General features: G+C 43.0%; 1 protein-coding gene across 3 annotated transcripts in view; it reads left to right on the top strand.

The window, feature by feature from the left end:
* Positions 1–767: 767 nt before the first annotated feature.
* Positions 768–19,300, top strand: part of ADRA1A (adrenoceptor alpha 1A) — a 65,494-nt gene continuing 46,961 nt past the window's right edge. For 2 of the 3 annotated variants that reach the window (XR_015946952.1, XM_035139286.3), the window contains exons 1-2: positions 772–1,264; positions 5,984–7,700. Coding sequence is in view for 2 of the 3 variants with exons in the window: in XM_035139286.3 (XP_034995177.3) it covers positions 6,812–7,700 (889 nt within the window). In the remaining variant the exon portion in view is untranslated. Of the gene's footprint in view, positions 1,265–5,983; positions 7,701–19,300 lie in introns of all 3 variants that reach the window. The other variant, XM_035139287.3, reaches the window with a different exon arrangement.

The raw sequence follows: 19,300 nt of genomic DNA, 5'->3' as shown, positions 1-19,300 counted from the left end.
CTCCTAGTTTTCCTACTCAGAGAAGAAGCTTTTATTCTTTAAATGAATTCCTTTTTAAGCCTATTATCTTCAATCAAGCAAGTTCTTTGCTGGGGTAAATCAGGTGGGAGGGGCTGGCCCCAAATTGCATGTGTGGGTGACAACCACTTTAACACATTTTGCCAGCGAATGTGCACTGCAGTGCTGATAGTAGGGGAGGTCACATTCATCTCGGTTTGCTTTTAAATTTGCACGGCACTTCCAAGCTGCTGATATTTTGAGGACGATTCAATCACATGGCAACAAATTCAGGCTGCTCCATTACAGCTGATAGGGAACCCGCTTCGCTGAAAGATTGGACGTTTGCGGCAAGGAAAATGCGCCGAGAAGAGTGGGGTGGCACTTGGTTGATACAATATTATCAGACCTTCCTGCAAAGAAGTCAAGAAAAATGCTCGATAAACAGGTCCTCTGAATGTACTCTATAGCACTGGCAAGAAAGATCGTAACAGTTTCCTCTGCGTAAACAAACAAACAAACAAGCTTTTTACAATAGTTCTAACATCACCCGCTCCGTTCTTTTTTCCTTTCCTGCATTTCCCTTTTCTTTTTTTGTATCACACGATCCCGGTGTGAATGTACAGGTCACAAACATTTCCCAAAGATTGTTGCTATCATATTATTTTACGTGGTTACGAGAGGCAGCTAAACAACCAGATTCTGTGATCGATTTTGCAGCTAATAGGTGGAGGAAAGGGAAAGAGAGGGAGGGAGAGTCAGCAGAAAGAGACGTTGACAACTGTCAAATGTGCTCTTTACTATGCTGCAATACGGTAAGAGACGGGAGATTACGGTAAAATCGAACGGGATACTACACAGCCAGCTGCATCCGCTCAGCAGCCGTGAAGTTGCTGCTTCTCCTTGACAGTGTAAAAAGCGGAGTATTATTCAGCTGGGAGGAAGGGGGGGGTCACGAAGCTGGCATCCATCCCCTCTCAGCCATTGGGACAGAGGGAATAAGTGTAAATGTGAGTCACCAAAATACATTGGGGGGGGGGGGTTGTAGAGAGTGCTTGCATGGTTTGGTTTTGCTCCCAAGCAGAATGTCCCACTGTGTGCTCGAGATGTCTGCCTGCCACCCTCCTCCCTCACGCGCTCTGCAACAGGAGGTCTGCAGCCCTTCAGCTTGAAGCGAAAGGAGAAGCGCATACAGCTGCTTGAAGAAGGTGGTCGGATCCAGAGACCCGCGTTCCCCGTTTGCATCTTCCAGCTGCTTTTTTCCCAGGTAATGCTGACACGATTTGTTTGTCTGTTTGGGGTTTGTCCACCTTACACCCATTCGCAATTTTCTCATTTAAATTTCCTAGTCCCCCAATAGGCATTGTTGTTGTTTATTTAGACTTGCTTAGACTGGTTTAGACCGCTACTGGGATTTGGTGCATTTTCTCTTCCCAATTTTGTATGGGGGGGGGGGAATACACTTAATGCTCCAGTTTTCCAACTTGTTATGAAACATCTATACAATTTGAATGAAACTGTGTTCATTATTTCTCATCACTTCCCCCTCAATAATTTTTACCTCATAACTTGAGCATCCTAGAACTTACCATTTTGATACACTTTTTCTTTTCTTTTCTTTTTTTTAAACAAGGAAACAGCCCAAGAGGCTACTTTGTGTTCATAAATTGACATTTTAAAACTAAAACTGTAAACTACTACCCTAGGGAAAATTCAGCGGTATTTCTCTCTCCTGGTAACTAGCATGTGTGAAGAAGAGGGAAATGAATTTTTTCCTGATTGTAAATTGTTCTGTTTTTAATACTGAATTTTAAATTGTTGTAACCTACTCTGGGATCTAATGGCCCCAAGTGATGGTGGTAGTAACTTTTATTATTATTATTATTATTATTAACAGAGAGACTTGTAGCACTCTAAAAACTAACAGATTTATTCTGTCTAGAACCTGTTTCATCAAATGCTCAAATTGTTTCCTCAGCCAAAACATGTGTGCCTGAGTACACATGTGGACATCCATGTACAGCCGTGGGGGTGTGTGTGTGGAGAGATGTGAATGTTGGGGCCAAAAATCAGGAATTATACAAGTCTAATTGATCTGTACCAATTTTATGCAAAGCTTAAATGTATACATTGCCTAGATGCAACCACCAATAACTAGCTGTAATATAACTTTCCAAGCTTGTCTGTGTTAATTTCATCCCTATTGTGGCTCAAAAATCTCAGGTCTCAAGTCCTAAAATGAAGTAGAATCTGTGAGGTTTAAGATATTGTTTCCCAAAAGACAAGCAAGTGTTGCATACTGGGGAATTGGACAGTCACCAGTTACAGGAGGCATTGTGACCCAGTTGATACCTGATTTTTGTGTTCCCAACCATATAAATCCTACAAAGATTGGGTCCAGCTCTTCTGTGACTTATTTTATCTGCATTAGTCTTAGTAGAAGCCTTTTGGGAAAGTTGCAGATCAGTGACAGAGGACACATTTTGCAATGCAGAATGTCCTAAGTCCAGTCCCTGGAATTTCTAAGTAGGGCTGGGAACTTAGGCAGTCAGTACAGAGCAGACATCTCCATGTAATGAAGAGAGAACTTGGGGAGCAAGACTAGGAAAGATCTCTGCCTGTGATACTGGGGGGGGGGGTGTGCTGCCATCTCTAATGGGCAATTTGGGGCTAAAGAGATGGATGTGTTGCATGGTCTGGCTCAGGAGAGACTTTGAAATCTCTTAGCAAGTGAGGGAAGAAAGCATGTTATACTTTCTGCTCCTGTGTTTATTTGTTTGGAACATTCAAAGCTTGTTATTTATTCAGTAAAGGTAAAGGGACCCCTGACCATTAGGTCCAGTCGTGACCGACTCTGGGGTTGCGCGCTCATCTTGCATTATTGGCTGAGGGAGCCAGCGTACAGCTTCCAGGTCATGTGGCCAGCATGACAAAGCCGCTTCTGGCAAACCAGAGCAGCACATGGAAACACTGTTTACCTTCCCGCTGTAGTGGTTCCTATTTATCTACTTGCATTTTGACGTGCTTTCGAACTGCTAGTTTGGCAGGAGCTGGGACCGAGCAACGGGAGCTCACCCCGTCACAGGGATTTGAACCGCTGACCTTCTGATCAGCAAGCCCTAGGCTCAGTGGTTTAACCCACAGTGCCACCTGGGTCCCTATTTATTTATTTATTTAATTTTATTTAATACCCTGCCCATCTGGAGAATATGTCCTCTTTCCTTACTTGGAGAGGTGTGCTGTTTCAATACCTGGAGTGTACACAACTATCATACAGAGTGAAAATCACTGTTTTCAAACTTCTTATAATGCTTTTGCTGTAAACTATTTGTTATACCATTGTTTTAGTTTCTTAAAAGAGGGCCATTGGGGTTCACATGTACCCCAAAGTTATTCATTAGATATATGAATTCCCAACACCCTAATTATAGGCTCATTTTGAACATTACTTAACTCAAAGCATCTTAGGAACTGTAGTTTGTTAATTCAAATGTCTGCGATTGCATCCAATGTAGCACTATGGGAACAGTCCAACAGTGCAAGGATTTCTGCTTGCACAATGGAATTTCCTCCCTCCATTCTCCCACTGCACCCCCTAAATCTGTTCTATGGGTTCCCACAACCCTCCAGGGCAGATTTGGGGAAGGCATGGGGTGTACATGTAGGGAGAAGTGAGGGTTCATTGCACAAGCATAAATCCTTGTGCAAATGCAGGAATGGGGACCCTCCAGCCCACAGGCCAATCTCGACCCAGGGGTTCACCAAAAGCGTAGTTGGGGGTTGGCAAAGCCTGCTTGATTTGCTTCCAATTTGCCCAACAACCAGGCTTTGAAGCACTGCACAGAGCAGGAGGCCAGGGCTATGCAGGATCAGCCCCCCCTCCAACACACACACACATCTACTTATGTCAACAGCAAGTGTCCGTGCTTGAGCTGTGTATATGGGAGAGCACCCAAAAGCAGCACCAAGCAACTCCCCCCCCCCTGTCCATCAGCTGATGTGAAGGGAGGACAACCCTCCTTGGTCTGGGTGTATTTTCTGCCTTCATTTCAGCAGTTGTTTCAGTGCAAAGTGGGTTTCAGGGAAACAGATGTTGAAACAAAGGGGGGCTGCCTGCTGGCGGTTTTTGAAGCCCCAACTTCGGGGCCTCAGAGCACCAAATCCTCTGGTGGTATTTGCAACATCAGATAATTGATAGATGGGTGGCCCCGCTCACCTGTCAAATTCAGCCCATGCAGACAAAACGCCAAATGAATGAGTGAATTAGATACTGCCCATAGTCTGACCAATTTATCCATTCAGCCCATTATTCTGCTTTGACTGGCAGTGGTCTCAATCAGAGTGGAGTCTTTATCATTAATGTGCTACCAGATCATTTTAAGTGGGGGATGCCAGTGATTGAACCAGGGGTCTTCTGATTTTGCTGCATCACTGAACCACAGTGCCCTTCTCTTATGTGCAAGGGCTGGTTGTGGCCACTCATTACTCAGTGCTGAAGGTATTCTACATATGGCACAGAACTATATCTGAGTATTGATAGTGGGGTCATCCCTAGCATAGATCATGCCCTCTTGTCTGGGCAAAACATTGGCTGTAAAAAGAAAATGCAGGCTGGAAAAATCCCTACAGAGTAGCCATGGCATACTCATATCTAAGAGCTGAATCAGTGTAAAATCTATCTCCCCCACTATTTATGCATATGTGGGACTATTGCTAATGTGGAAGAAGAGAAAGTGGGATATCATTGTAATTCCAGTTGCTAGTCTACGTTACAAATCACTTTGAGCCTGTAGTGTGAAAATGTCCATAGATTTGTTCTCACTGTATAGCCACAAGCTTTTCTGTCTTCATCAGATGAAATAGGAAAACACAGAGAGACTTCTTTTGAGATATGTGGCATTGTCCCTGTATTGAGACTGCAGGTTTGTGATTGAGAAAAGCACCAGGCAGCAATAGCATTCTTGCACTGAGAGTCAGAAAGGATGGTGTAGCGGGGGGGGGGGGTTTGACTCCCTGCCCCATTGTGAACACTTGCATCCTTCTTAGCACCCTCCAGCTAGAGGGCAGCTGAGAATGGTGCAATAGGTCTGCCCCCTGGCACCTGTGGGACCAGCTCTGCTTTTCCAAGTGGTGCTGCTTGCCGGGAGGGTGCCCTGGGTTGTTGAATCCTTCACACGGAGCCCTCCAGCTGGCGGGCAGCTGAGAAGGAGGCAACAGGCATGCCACAGTGCTGCATTCACAGGGACCAGGGCACAGCTGCCATGCAACTGGAGGATGCCATGAGAAGCACTCAAAAGCTCATGCACCCTCCCTGTGAGCCCAGCACTGCTTGCAAAAGCAGCACTGGGTTCGCAGGACCAAAGTGCATGCCTGCTCACAGCACCCCACAAGCCCAGTACAGTGGTACCTCTAGTTACAAACTTAATTCGCTCCCGAGGTCTGTTCTTAACCTGAAACTGTTCTTAACTAGAGGCGTGCTTTCACTAATGATTTCCATTCTCATCCTGGGGCAAAGTTCTCAACTCGAGGTAACTCTTCCAGGTTAGCGGAGCTTGTAACCTGAAGCATTTGTAACCTGAGGAGTTTGTAACTCGAAGTACCACTGTATGGGTTTTGTGAGTCTTGCAAAGCAACACTGGGCTTGCGGGGCACCGTGAACTCACCCCGTTTTGCAGCAGTGGGCAGGGGTCCCTCCTGTGGTGTGCCCTGGCCCTGCCCCACAGTGTGCACTGCAAGCACCCTGGTGTGCACCTGCCCCGGAGGCAGGTGGGGGATGCTCCACCATTGGTCAAAAGCAGTGGGGTTGAGCAACAACACCTACTGAGCAAGCAATATACTAGTAAACAGCAGCTAGTGCTGCATATGATAAGGAAAACTCAGTCGAATTGATTCCCAGTTCCCAGAAAACCTTTGCAGTCAGGACATTACAGCAGCTGGTAGTCATGGCTTTTGAAATAAGCTTCCTTTTCTTTATTTTCTTATTTAGGAGTTAGCATATCTATCCTGCAAGGAGCACAAGAAGAAGAAGTCCCTGTTTGGACCTATGACCAAGATTTGTTAATAAGCCTACATCCTGGAGGCAGTTGCACAACGCTGAGAATCTTACGGCTTCAGCAAACTTTGTTCCACATCTCAAGATTGTGATGCACATCTCTGATGATAACAAAAAGCAAAGCTTAATTGGAAACATCCTTGTGGTCTTCCACTATTCCAACTTTAAACATATTTGAAAATCAAGTATGATAAAGACCCAAATAAATGGGAGAAAAGAGCATGTTCCTGCCATTTGTGTCTAATGAGACAAATTTAAATGGACACACTTCAGATGTTGATGGCCTTTCCACGAACTCAGACATTTTCCTTTGCTACAAACCCAAACATTTTTCCTTGCTTAGTAGCATAAAGCATTCTGTAACCTGATGGCTCTTTTTTTAACAACCCAACAGAAACTTGGAAATAGATCTTTGACCCCTTCTGCAATACTGTGTCATCAAGCATCCCACAAGGTCCAGAGAACATCAAGGAGAATGTCCTAAAGAGAGTCTTCCAAATTGCAGCAGCATTTTTTATTTGGCCTAACTGAAACAGATGCCAAGGAATAAATGTAAATTTTCAAATAAGTTTCCCAGTCTGGGGTGTCCTTCCAGGTTCTTCATTTATAAAGCAAGAACCACATTTCCAGATAGTGTTTTTATCAACAATGTGGAAATAAAGCTTCTTGCAACACTACCAAATATTTGTTCTTCGCTCTTTCAAAGAAAGGGCAGAGTGAATCACAAACAACACTGGATGAACATTAACCAGTATTGATATAATGGCTTTGAACTCTGAGAACATCTCTGCGTCTGACTGCTTCAACTGCACCCAGCCGGTAGAGGGAGTAAACATTTCAAAAGCCATATTATTAGGTGTTATCTTGGGGGGGCTGATTGTTTTTGGAGTCCTGGGTAACATTTTGGTTATCCTGTCGGTAGCCTGCCACAAGCACCTGCAAAGCGTAACTCACTATTACATTATCAACTTGGCTGTGGCCGACCTCCTGTTGACTTCTACCGTCCTCCCTTTCTCTGCTATTTTTGAGATTTTGGGGTATTGGGTTTTTGGGAGGATCTTCTGCAACATCTGGGCAGCTGTGGATGTTCTATGCTGCACAGCTTCCATCATGAGCCTTTGTGTCATCTCTATAGACCGATACATTGGGGTGAGCTACCCGCTAAGATATCCAGCCATAGTGACTGAAAAGAGGGGCCTCCTAGCCCTGCTGTGTGTCTGGGTACTGTCCCTTGTGATATCAATAGGGCCCCTCTTTGGCTGGAAACAGCCAGCTCCAGAAGATGAAACCATCTGCCAGATCAATACTGACCCTGGTTACGTATTATTCTCTGCTCTGGGCTCCTTCTACCTCCCCTTGATCATCATATTGGCAATGTACTGCCAGGTGTATGTGGTGGCAAAAAGGGAAAGCAAAGGACTGTCTTGTGGCCTGAAAACAGAGAGGTCCCAATCGGAGGAAGTGACTCTTCGCATCCACCGCAAAACCATCACAGAAACCACTGGATCAACACCCAGCACCAAGCACAAATCCAATTTTTCCGTGAGGCTCCTGAAGTTCTCCAGGGAAAAGAAAGCAGCTAAAAGCCTGGGAATTGTTGTGGGGTGCTTCATCCTCTGCTGGCTTCCTTTCTTTATAATCATGCCCATTGGTAAGTCAAGCAAATGCATTTGGTCACAAAGAGGGTGGGGTTGCGCAACTATTGTGGTGAATTGCATTCATGTCCATGTTTCTGCATCAGATCCTCTGGTGATAGTAAATAAGATATTTGGTGCTCCTGTAACTCTGGAACAGTTAGGGAACAAATTCATTGAGGATAAGGCCAGTGATTTATTTTTAGGGGAAAAGCTGCCACTACTCACCATTTTCCCCTCACAGTAAGTGCCACACTTTTAACATTGGGGGGGGGCGACGGTGCTGGTGCTGAGTACCCTTGAGTAGCCCCAGGGGGGGAAAGGCACTGGTTAATGCTATCTGTGGCTACAAACCATCATGGCTAAGTTCCTTGAAGGCAATATGCTGCTGAACATCAATTGCTGGGAATTACAAGCAGGGTGAGTTTTGTCACACTCAAATCCTGCTTTGAGGCTTCCCACAGGGCAACATGGTTGGCCAATACAAGAACAGGAAGCTGAACTGAATGGATTTTCGTTTGATCCAGTAGAGCTTTTCTTAAAAGTTAGACTCAAAATAGATGTGGCAGCCACTGCGGCATTTTAGCTACATGTCCTTTTCATTCACATCTAAATTGTGGTATGTGGGTTCTGTTTAGAAGGAGTGCACAGCAGAGGGCAGGAGTGCCAGCTTGGCCCCGTGACTGTGGGTACCTGGGGCCATGGGCGCCATGCAGCGTGCATGGCCCTGGCACCAAAATTTGTGGGTGCCCAGCCCCTTCATGGGGAATTTTGTGGGTGCTCAGGCACCCAGGGTCCCAGGGAGTTGACACCTATGGCAGAGGGAAACTGGGCTCTCCCTTTCCTTTCCTGTGGTCCATTATCCCATGCTCTTTTCTTTCCCAGCTTCCAGGAGCTGGAGAAAAAAGGGAAGGCACAACTTTACACAACTAACAATGGGGAAATGAGACAAGGAAAGGGGATGGTTCTCCTCCACTCATGCTTGGCCCCCTTTTGATGTCGGAATAAGATCTCACAGTCTATTTGATATGTTAACAGCATGGGCATGTGATTGAACTGCTTTCATTGTTCTGAGTTTGACCCAATGAACGAAGGATGTGATTCTGTGCATGCCTATATAGGAATGAACCCCACAGAATGCTCTTGCTTTTAGTAAAGAGACCTAGGACCAGGCTGCAAAGTATCGACTCTAGGGTAGATCTGTGTATTTTAAAACTAACCTGATATAACTAACTGGCTGGAAGCTATCCTCTGTGGTTTTCAAAAGTCCACCATTGCCAGTGCAGTACCAAATCTGACTTGGTACCTTATTCTAGTGCCTTTGGAGTAGTGAATTTTCTTGATTATTTCAGAAGAAATCTTTCCTTGATAATCAATGAGTTTGGGACCAGACATCTGCTCAATGTACAATCTGTGTATGTCAAACACTCAAATCATTAGTCTGGATGCAAGCTGCTTTAGGGCTTACTCCCAATGCATTTGCATGGTCCTATTTTATCTATCTATTTATTTATTTATCTATTTATTTAATAAATTTATACCCTGCTTGATTGCAAAAAATCTCAAAGCATTTACAAAAATACTTGCTTTCTCAACACTTGATGCTTATAGCTCATTGGACTGGAGCTAAAGTGATTTTGGATCTCTGAAAGCCAATTCACTCAGTGCTGTAAGCAAAAAAAACATATACGTGTAAACCAATTTGGCTTGACCTTTATTTAATGGCCCCAATCCAGACATATCTGAAAGCAGCAGTTCTTGCAAATCCATTACCTTCTTGAAGAGATAGTTGGCAAGGTTGTGAGCAGAGTGTACCTGCTCTGAGTTCAACTCCTGTCCCAACACATTAATTGTTTCTACAATTATTTGATTGGGGATAGAACTATGTGTACAATCGGGGCCACTGGATATGAGGAATCTCTCTTTTCCTTTGCCTTGGCCACTTGGATCCAGAACCTTGCTTCTGTATGTAAATCACCATTTACTGCTTTCAAAATGCACAGGTTTTTAAAATGGGAAGTTATATATAGTTACCTGAATGTTTAATACACAATGACTGAATTATCTAAATATGCTGTACTTCTTGGAAATGTCATATACTTGGTGATTATTTTTAGAAAAGGGGGTCTCTTGAATTTTGAAACTTGGAGACCTAAATATATTTACACACATCTAGCACACAGCTTTAAAAGGATCATCTGTGAAGTTATGTTTCTGATAAACATCAGACTTCTTCACATTATAGGTGGAAGGTGCTATATACAAGCAAACGAGTGGCATGCACCCATAATTGAGATATATGATCCTAACTGTGCTTATTTTAGATCATGGGAAAATAGAAGGTATGTTGAGTAAGTTGTCTCAGTCTATTCTCATTAGTATACCCTGTTTCTCATATTTTAAGACATACCCATAAAATAAGCCATAGCAGGATTTTTAAGCATTCAAGGAATATAAGCCATACCCCGAAAATAAGACATAGTGATAGGCGCAGCAGCAATGCTGGCCGCGGCAGGAGGAGGAGGAAAAAAATAAGACATCCCTTGAAAATAAGCCATAGTGTGTTTTTTTGAGGAAAAAATAAATATAAGACATGTCTTATAATATGAGAAACACGGTAATCATTACACTTTTAGAAAATTTGGGAAGTGAGCACAATGGAGATTTTCTCTCTGTTGTTTTTTTAAGTATGCCAACGGAAGAAAATACAGATTTCCACAAAACTAATTGCTGGTCAAGAACTATATGCAGATTTTTCTCCTATTTAGGGAATAGTCTGAATGAAGAAATTGCTTACTAATCCTGGATATTAGATTAGTTCTAGTTTAAACTTGTTAGAGCACTAGAATTGCCAGCAGGCTAAATCCTTTGGTGTGGCCAAGTGAACTGCTGTTCTTTCACAGGGAGGGGGGAAATTTAACAGCTTTGAAATGCTGTACAGTAATGTTCTGTACAGTGCTAATGCCAAGTATGATTGAACAAGGCTACTCACAAGTGGTCAGACTCAATTAATTTTAAAGAAATGTTAATCTTCTCTCTTCCACTCCGCACTTCTTATTTGTTCATTGGCTTTATGATTTTTGTGGCTTGGAGATCCCAGGGCTTGCATAGCTGCCAAGTTTTCCCTTTTCTCGCGAGGAAGCCTATTCAGCATAAGGGAAAATCCCTTTAAAAAAGGGATAACTTGGCAGCTATGAGGGCTTGGGTGCTTGGGAGGGTGGAAGGACACTTAAAGGAAGACTCTTAATCTCAGGGTTGTGGTTTTGAGCCCCACGCTGAGCATAAGATTCCTGCATTGCAGGGGGTTGAACTACATGATCCTTATGTCCCTTCCAATGCTACAATTCTGCGATATAGTATATCTGATTAAACTGTCCTGAATAAAGTCAGACAGAAATGATTTAACTCTAGGTACAGTTCCTTGGTGAGTAATTGAGTTCATTATTTTCAGCTGAGAGTATACATAAGTGTTTTCTGAATTATTTATTGATTTTAATTAATATTCAGTTGTTTGGCATCCCTGGGGTATTCACTCTGTGATTTTTGTTTGTTCATTTATCATCTCCTCATCTATCTATTACAGAAACACCCCTGAAAAAAACATGTAACATGAATAAATATTCATGTCCCCCCCCACAGAAAAGTACAATTAAGCTAATATTTTATTTGAAAAAATATTTTATGCAGCCCCGTAGTTTTGTACCATCTTAATCACAAAGCAGAATCATATGTGCCTCCAACAAGATGAAATAGGATTTTTGGGTTCTTTTTGTAATACAGGAAGAACAGTTCTAATCTGGATAAGCTTGTCTGTTGATTGACAATTATCAGCTACCAGTAAATTTCTTAAAGTGATCATTTCCTTATAATTCAAGGTAAAGAAAAAAATACAAGTTATTGAGAAATATTATGCTAATCAACCTGCCAGCCTGAGAAACTTATTAACACACATAAGAATTAATGTAACTTATCAAAACCCACTTACACTGCAATCCTCTGTGTGTCTACTCAGAAGTAATTGCCACAGTGTTCTATGAGGCTCAATACCATCTCTACCAAGTACATTTAGGACTGCACAAAAACATTTACTTCTAATAAGTCTAATTTGAGCATATTTATTTCTTCATTTCACAGATGCTCGCTGTTATAGGCTTTACTAACAAACAATTGATATCTATTGACATTTACAAATGAATTGGCACAATCCTTGTGTGTATTTTCATGTGTAAGCCCCATGGAAGTGGACAGGAAATATAGAAGGGCAGGCAAAAAAAAAGGGAAGCTGCTTTATACCATTGGTCCATCTAGCTTGAGATTGCCTACACTGACTGGGAATGACTCTCCAGGATCTCCAAAACATCTCTATAGATGTTATCAAAATCGCAAAGTAGCACCCATTCACAATCCAATTGCAAATAATTCAGAGTTGGCTTCATATAAAGTTAAATGATATCTAACAATTTTTGTTTTTATATCGATTCCAACATTTCTTTTCTGTTATTTTTATATTGAATTTTCTGATTTCAATGCTGCATATATATTTTGCCAACACTGAAAAGAGTCTCTACATTTAGATAGCACCTTCCCAGACATTCTAATATGATACCTTGTTGATAAACTGAATTGATGATTGACAATGATGGTTTATACTGTAACCATAAGGATTTCCAGTGGTGTCTGTAAGTTTGTTTGTTTTTTCAAGAAAGACAGCTGCCTTTCAATTACATGTTTTCATTTAAACACACAAGGAAGCTTAGAAAGTGAACAATTCAGCTATTGAATCCAAAAAGCTGTAATCACATTTCATATTTCATTCTTTAGAACAATCATTGGACTCTGACTAACAGTTTGCGGACAAGGTTTGCTCTGCTCTGCAGAAGGTAAAGTCCTGAACAGACTAGCTTTCAATGCCCGGACTGTAATGATGTTGGAATGCTGGTTGCCAAACAGCCACAAACATACCCAAAAAGGATTAGAAAGAGAAGGAGAGACATAACATTCTCCCTTCTATCTGCTTACATGGAGCCTGCAATCAAGCTGTTGCCATAGAATCCTTGGGTTGAGCTTTAAGAAATCTTCCTCAATTTGAAACTGACCTCACATCTTTGATCCCTTATAAGGGCAGTTGCCCATGGTTTGTGTCCATCTCTTTCCACAACTCCTGTGTTATTTTAGAATCACATCGTTAGTCTTTTCGGAGTCTTTTTTGCCCCTTTTGTAACACAGAAGATTGAACTTAACAGTCAGACTAACATGATGAAAGCTACCCCATTAGAAATAACTGGCAAATGTGATCCAGCCAACAAGCACAGAGTTCCATAACTCATTTGCAGGCTTTTCATTAAGAGAGACATCAACAAGGTGAAGCTGTGTTCTTAAAAATCAATGATTTTGGAATAATCCTAAATCATAAAACTTCATACAGTACTACAATGTAGTCCATTTGCTCACTCTCCCCACTGAAAGACCCTTCTTGCATGTAGCTATCCTGAGGCAAAGCTTACTCCATCTCTGCCTCAAGAACACTGGGCAGGCATTGCAAGGGAAGGCCTTTTCAGTGGTGGCATCCAGATTCTGGAATGTGTTGGCCTGGGACAGAAACCTAGGTTGTTCCTTTTACCACATGTGGTGGACATGTAGTATAATTAAAAACTACTGGGAAATGATCCATAATGAATTTTTTAAAAATGTTTTTAAAATCCTTCTTTAAAAACCCAGAAGCATTGTTGCTGGGGATAATAACAACAGAAGTGACTAAAAAAGAGATAAACTTGTTCCTCTACGCAACAACAGCTGCACCTGTATTACTAACCCCAAAATGGAAAACAGATAAGGCACAAACAAGCCGTATCAAATTGTTAGAATACGTGGAATTAGTAGGGATGACCACTATAATAAAATCCACCTCTGTATTGAACTTGCGGCCTTCTGTATGCAAGGCTTGTGTACTGACTTCTCCATACTACAGTCGAACCTCCGTTTACGTAACCCTCTGGTTACGTAAATTTTGGGATACGTGCGTGGCAAACCTGGAAGTATTTTCCCGGGTTTCGCAGTGCATGCATGCGCAGAAGCAGTCCTCAGGTTGAGGAAACCTCAGGATCTGACCAGACCTCCAGAACGGATCCCATCCGCAACCAGAGGTACCACTGTAATAGGAAACAACAGCACTTTGTTCCATTTTCATGTCTCACACACCAATTACCTGATTATTTTCACATTTTATGTGGTCTTTCACACTGAAAGAGGAGTGAAACATGGCCAATTGTCATTCACCATGTACAGATTCTCTCACATGATTGGGATTTGTAGTTATTTAGCACTTGTTCCAACAAGGCAGTGAAACTGGTTAAGAGTACATGAAGTTACCAGTAAATGATTCAGACAAGAGTCATCTCCTGACTTTGTGTAAGTGAAAACTGCATGTAACAAAATCTTAGAAGAGCCTGATAAAACTTCAATTGTAATTGCTCCAGATAATGTTGTTTATTACTCAGATTCTGAGCAGACACTAGAATGAGTGTGTCACTGCCAGACATGGCTGATAATTTGCGGGTAGTCTGGCTAGAGATTGTGTGTGCCAATGTGAGGCACTGGACTTTGGGACATTTGTCCCGTCTCAGTAATACATTTACTTCTTAGGATGTCGGCTGTAATCCATAACTCCATCCAGACAGCACTTTATTCCATTTTCCTGACATTTCCTTACCTGATAATTTTTATGTGTTTATGTTTTATGTGATCTTTCATACAATGTAAAACTCACTTCTGGAAATGTAATGGAACCTAGGAGAAGTTTACCATTTATTTCTGCATGAATTGCTTCCCGGAAAGGGGGGGGGATCTGTTTGCAACCCCAATAAGCGGAGAAATTGTGGGAGTTTAGCACTATAATTTTCCAATGGTTTTCACGATCACACAATGTGATGAAATTTGGAATGGTATTCTGGCATACAGTTCTTTCCCACCATTTCCGTGTGTGAATCATGGGAGAACAGGTACATAGTGTGTGGTGGCATGCCCAGTGATGTCCACTGATGTGTCACACCATGGCCACTGGTGTGAATGAAATTTAGTGTGACAGGGGGGTAAATAAATGAAAAAGCCATAATTCCATAATGTGAAATGTAAAAGGAGCACCAGGAACGGGGAAAGTGCTAGCAGTAGAAGCAGGAAAACTAATGCAATAACCCCCACTTCTGAATCCATCATCAATGAGGCTGTCTTCTGAGTAGACATAGAATTGTAGAGTTGGAAGGGACCGCAAGGGTCATCTAGTCCAACCCCCTACAATGCAGGAATCTCAACTAAAACATATTTTGCAAAAGGCCATCCTCTGCTTAGAAACCTTCAAGGAATGAGGCAAACTATTCCACTGATGAACAGTTCTTACTGTCAGAAAGTTCTTCCTAATGTTTCATTGGAATCTCATTTCTTGTACTTTGAATCCATTGGTTCAGGTCCTACCCTTCAGAGCAGGAGAAAACAAGCTTGCTCCATCCTCCATCTGACAGCCTTTTAGATACAGTACAGTATTTGGAAATGGCTTTCACATCTCCTCTCAGTCTCACCTTTTCCAGGCTAAACATACCCTCAGCTCTTCCTCATAAGGCTTGGTTTGCAGACCCTTGATCATCTTGTTTGTTCTCCTCTGACATTATAGCTTGTCAATATCCTTTTTAAATTGTGGTGCCCAGAACTGGACACATTACTCCAGGTGTGGCCTGACAAAGGCAGAATCAAACAGAACTATTACAGATCAGAACATGTAATATATAGTAGTAGTAGTAGTAGTAGTAGTAGTAGTAGTAATATTATATTATTTGTACCCTGCCCATTCGGCTGGGTTTCCCCAGCCACTCTAGGCAGCTTCCAACAGAGATTAATATACATTAAAATATCACACATTAAAAACTTCCCTAAACAGGGCTGCCTTCAGATGTTTTCTAAATGTCAGGTAGTTGTTTATCTCTTTGACATCTGATGGGAGGGCCTTCCATTGAATTCATAATGTCTTAAGGTGCTTAAAGTACTGTAGCATTTTGAATATCATTACAATTCTCTGCTAAAGAGACCTGGGCCTAAAATCCCAATATTACATGGGAAGAATCCATGACGAAGACATTGCTATGTAACCAAGTCACGCTTCTATAAATTCAGTTTCTGAAATCCTCCACGTCTGCCTACGTGCTTGGCTGCATCTAGATTCTAATCATTCTTCCACGGGTTCCATGAAGATTTATGATAATGTCCATTTGCAAAAATAAATAAATAAAAATAACCACAGGAGCTGCACCACACACAAAAAATAAAATGCATTTTTCTAGGGAACAAGCTCCATCTATCTTCCTTATGGCCAAAAATATATAAGTACTGCCAGAAATCTGAAAGTGAGTGTCACTTACAATGTTTTAAGTTTGGTTTATCAAAAGTCTTTGGATACTGCTTGCAACTTCTGAATCCTTTTAGCCCATAGGGATTTTGCAAATAGCTCTGCAGACCTTGCTGAAAAGTCCTTGCACCATATTTGATGCACTCTATTTGGGAGAATGTCATGCATCTGGCACAATATTTCTCCAGGCTCTTAACAGACGTTATCAGTCATTTCATTGAATTTTTGCTTGTGGGAAGAGGTTTTCCAGCTCCTTCCTGCCAAATCTGAGTATGCCAGAAATATACAGGCCAGGACATTCTTCTCCATTGCCTTATAGCTGGAGTGTAAAGGGGCAAGGGACAGGAAGGGAGGAATGGGGCAGGGGCCAGAAGAGAGTCAGCTGCTGGGCAGGGGCCAGGGGGGGGCAAAGAGTGAAGTGGTTCCAAGATCAGAATAAGCCCAACTTTTGGGGGAAGGGTGGCGCTATCCAGACACAAGCTATGTCAGCTACAGCTTAAGGCCTCACATTTATGAGGGACCTCGAAATGGCCAAAATTAATGGATTCCAAGTTTTACATTATTGGTTAAGAAATAATGGAAATAGAAAAAACCCTCTAAAAAATACACCTCTGACATGACAAATATATATTTAATGGTTGCACAATCATTTGCCATATTGTATTTATAAATCTATTTAGAAAAGCTGTAATACTGGTACTCATACTGTATTTGCTAAGTACAAATCACAAGATATTTTCATTTAAAGGTATTTCATATGCAAATAGTCTTATTGCAATATATGTTTTAATTAGATTGCTGGTTTTCCATTGCATCCTCGCCTTATGGATATACATCCAAATATAAAAGAATCCCCCATCTTTCCCATTGGTCTAACATAAAGGTCAGACACTTGGTACCTGGATGTAGAGAGAGCTAGACATCAGCTCCCCTTCTCCAGCTCTCAAGCCTACACTGGTTGGGGGCACAAGCAAACTCCACCCTGCCCCCCCCCCGCTCTCAGTTATGCACACAAGGTCAGCCTTGATTAGATCATGCTTAAGGGATATCTTATTGTGAACCAATCTGGCGTTTATAAACAGCCCCTAAAGACCTGCAGGCAGCCTGGCACAGCCACCAACAAAACAGAACACAGGCTGCAGCTCCCTGTGCCATGGTCCAGGCTAGGTGAGTTCCCTCAACTTGATCCAACTCCATAGCTACCCCTCATCCAAGGCCACTGAAAATGGACTCCCATCTACTGCCCCCACGTGGTCCAAGGTATGTTTTCCCAGGCACACGATAGATTTGATAAATAATTCCTGGCTCCCTTAGAAAATAATACGCACACTGACCAACAGATCAATATAAAAACACAGATACCCACCCCTTGGCTCAGAAGTCAGCTCAGCAATGTAGCTCTTCTCCCCTCAAGGCTGGCAGCTGCAAATTGGGTTGGTGGGTACAGGTGCCTTCCAGGGATGAGGGAACTTCTCTCTCCCCAAAGAGAAAAGCAGCAGCTAAAACAGAGCAGGGACAGATGGCAAAAGTTTGCCTTTCCTGTAGTTGTTCTGGATGCTGCTCCTCTCTGTAGCTGCTGCGAGGTCCATTTTCACTGTCCTTTCTGTGAGAATAATGCACTTAGCAGTGGGGTGATGCTATGGAGTAGGGCCAGATCAAGACCTTTAGAGGCCCTAAGCACCTAAAAGATTTTGGTGTGCCAAAAATCTAATTCAAAATGTCAACAATAATAAACCGTAAAATAAAATTGCATTCTTTGAAATGAAATGAAACCTACATTAAGATGGAAAATGATGTTTATTTTTGTATACTTCCCCTTTATGTATATTTGGGGGGGGGATCTCCTACTTTTTCTAATTGCAAAGTGATTGATTAGATACTCAGAAATAATCTTACGTAACACATCTGCTTCTGTAGAGGTGAGGCATCCACCCAGCCTTGTTCTATAGTTGTTCAGTTGGGATTTTCAATATTCTTCAACTGAGAAAATGAATGCTCAGCTGAGCTTTTTGTGGGGGTAATTTCTGTCGTGCCCACCTTCCCTTGATGACCTAAGTAAAAACGTGTTTATTTTGCTTAATGGTTAATCCAGCCCTGCTATGGGGCCTTTTCAGTTTGACATAGGGCCTTAGTATAAGGTTACCAGATTCCCCCCCCCCCCAATGAATCCAGGGACACTTTTCAACTTCAATGGATTTTGTATGGGGACTGATTTTTTAAATCCGGGGACTGTCCCCAGGAAACGGGGACATCTGGTAACCTTACCTTAGTATGCTTTAATCCAAGCCTGACCCTGACTCTCCACAGCCCACATCCATCACCAGTCCATCTCTGCACTCTTCAGGAGGGTCTCACCTGGCTGGAATGTCATTGAACTCTGATAATGCATCTTGCTTGCCTGGATGGAGGATAGAGAGAGCTGTGGGAGTCTGTGAGCTGTCACAGGCAGGGTGGCGGTGTTGCCTGGCCCGGCTTAAGGTGTTTATGCTTATAGACAGGGAAAACCTAGAAATTAATAGCTGCTAGGATTTTGGTAATTTGTGGTATGAAGGTGGAATGCAAACTGCAAAGGAATTCCTGGCTGACTGGGGGAGGAGCAGACCTGTAAGCATTACAAAAAGGTGTTGATGGGTCACAGAAGGATCCTTTGGCCTGGGGAGTCATGTATGATGTATATAATGAACCGCCCTACTGCCCTCCCAGGTCCTGTGAAGAAAATGAGACTAGACCAGGCACCCCCAAACTGCGGCCCTCCAGATGTTTTGGCCTACAACTCCCATGATCCCTAGCTAACAGGACCAGTGGTTGGGGAAGATGGGAATTGTAGTTTGGGGAGACCGAATAGATTCGGCTTTGCCTTGCCTTCACCCCGCCCCCTGCCCGCAGCCGATTGGCCAGCTGGGTTGGGGGCGGGGCAAAGGCCAGGCCAGGCCAAATCTACTCGGCCTAGGCTCATTTACTTCACATAGGCCGGCTTTCCCTGCTGCTGAGGAGGCCTGTCCTGCGCACCCCCTTCGGGCCCCAATCCCCCTCCGAAAAGCCTCTGCTGCCCCCAAAAGTGGAGCGCACGGGACAATGGCAGCGCTGCCCCCCCGTTTTCCCTGCGCATGGCGCCGGGAGGAGCAGCTCAGCGCCACTCTGGGCACTCGGCAGGCCGGCCTCCCCTTTGCCCCCAGCCTCCCCTGCATGAAGCTAGGACCCCCCTCCCTCCCTCAGCCACACACC

The sequence above is a fragment of the Zootoca vivipara genome, chromosome 14 (assembly GCF_965207765.1).
Source record: "Zootoca vivipara chromosome 14, rZooViv2.hap1.1, whole genome shotgun sequence".
In the NCBI taxonomy this organism is placed as follows: Eukaryota; Metazoa; Chordata; class Lepidosauria; order Squamata; family Lacertidae; genus Zootoca; species Zootoca vivipara.
Note: the sequence above shows the minus strand (reverse complement) of the source record. Positions and strands in the feature narration are given on the sequence as shown.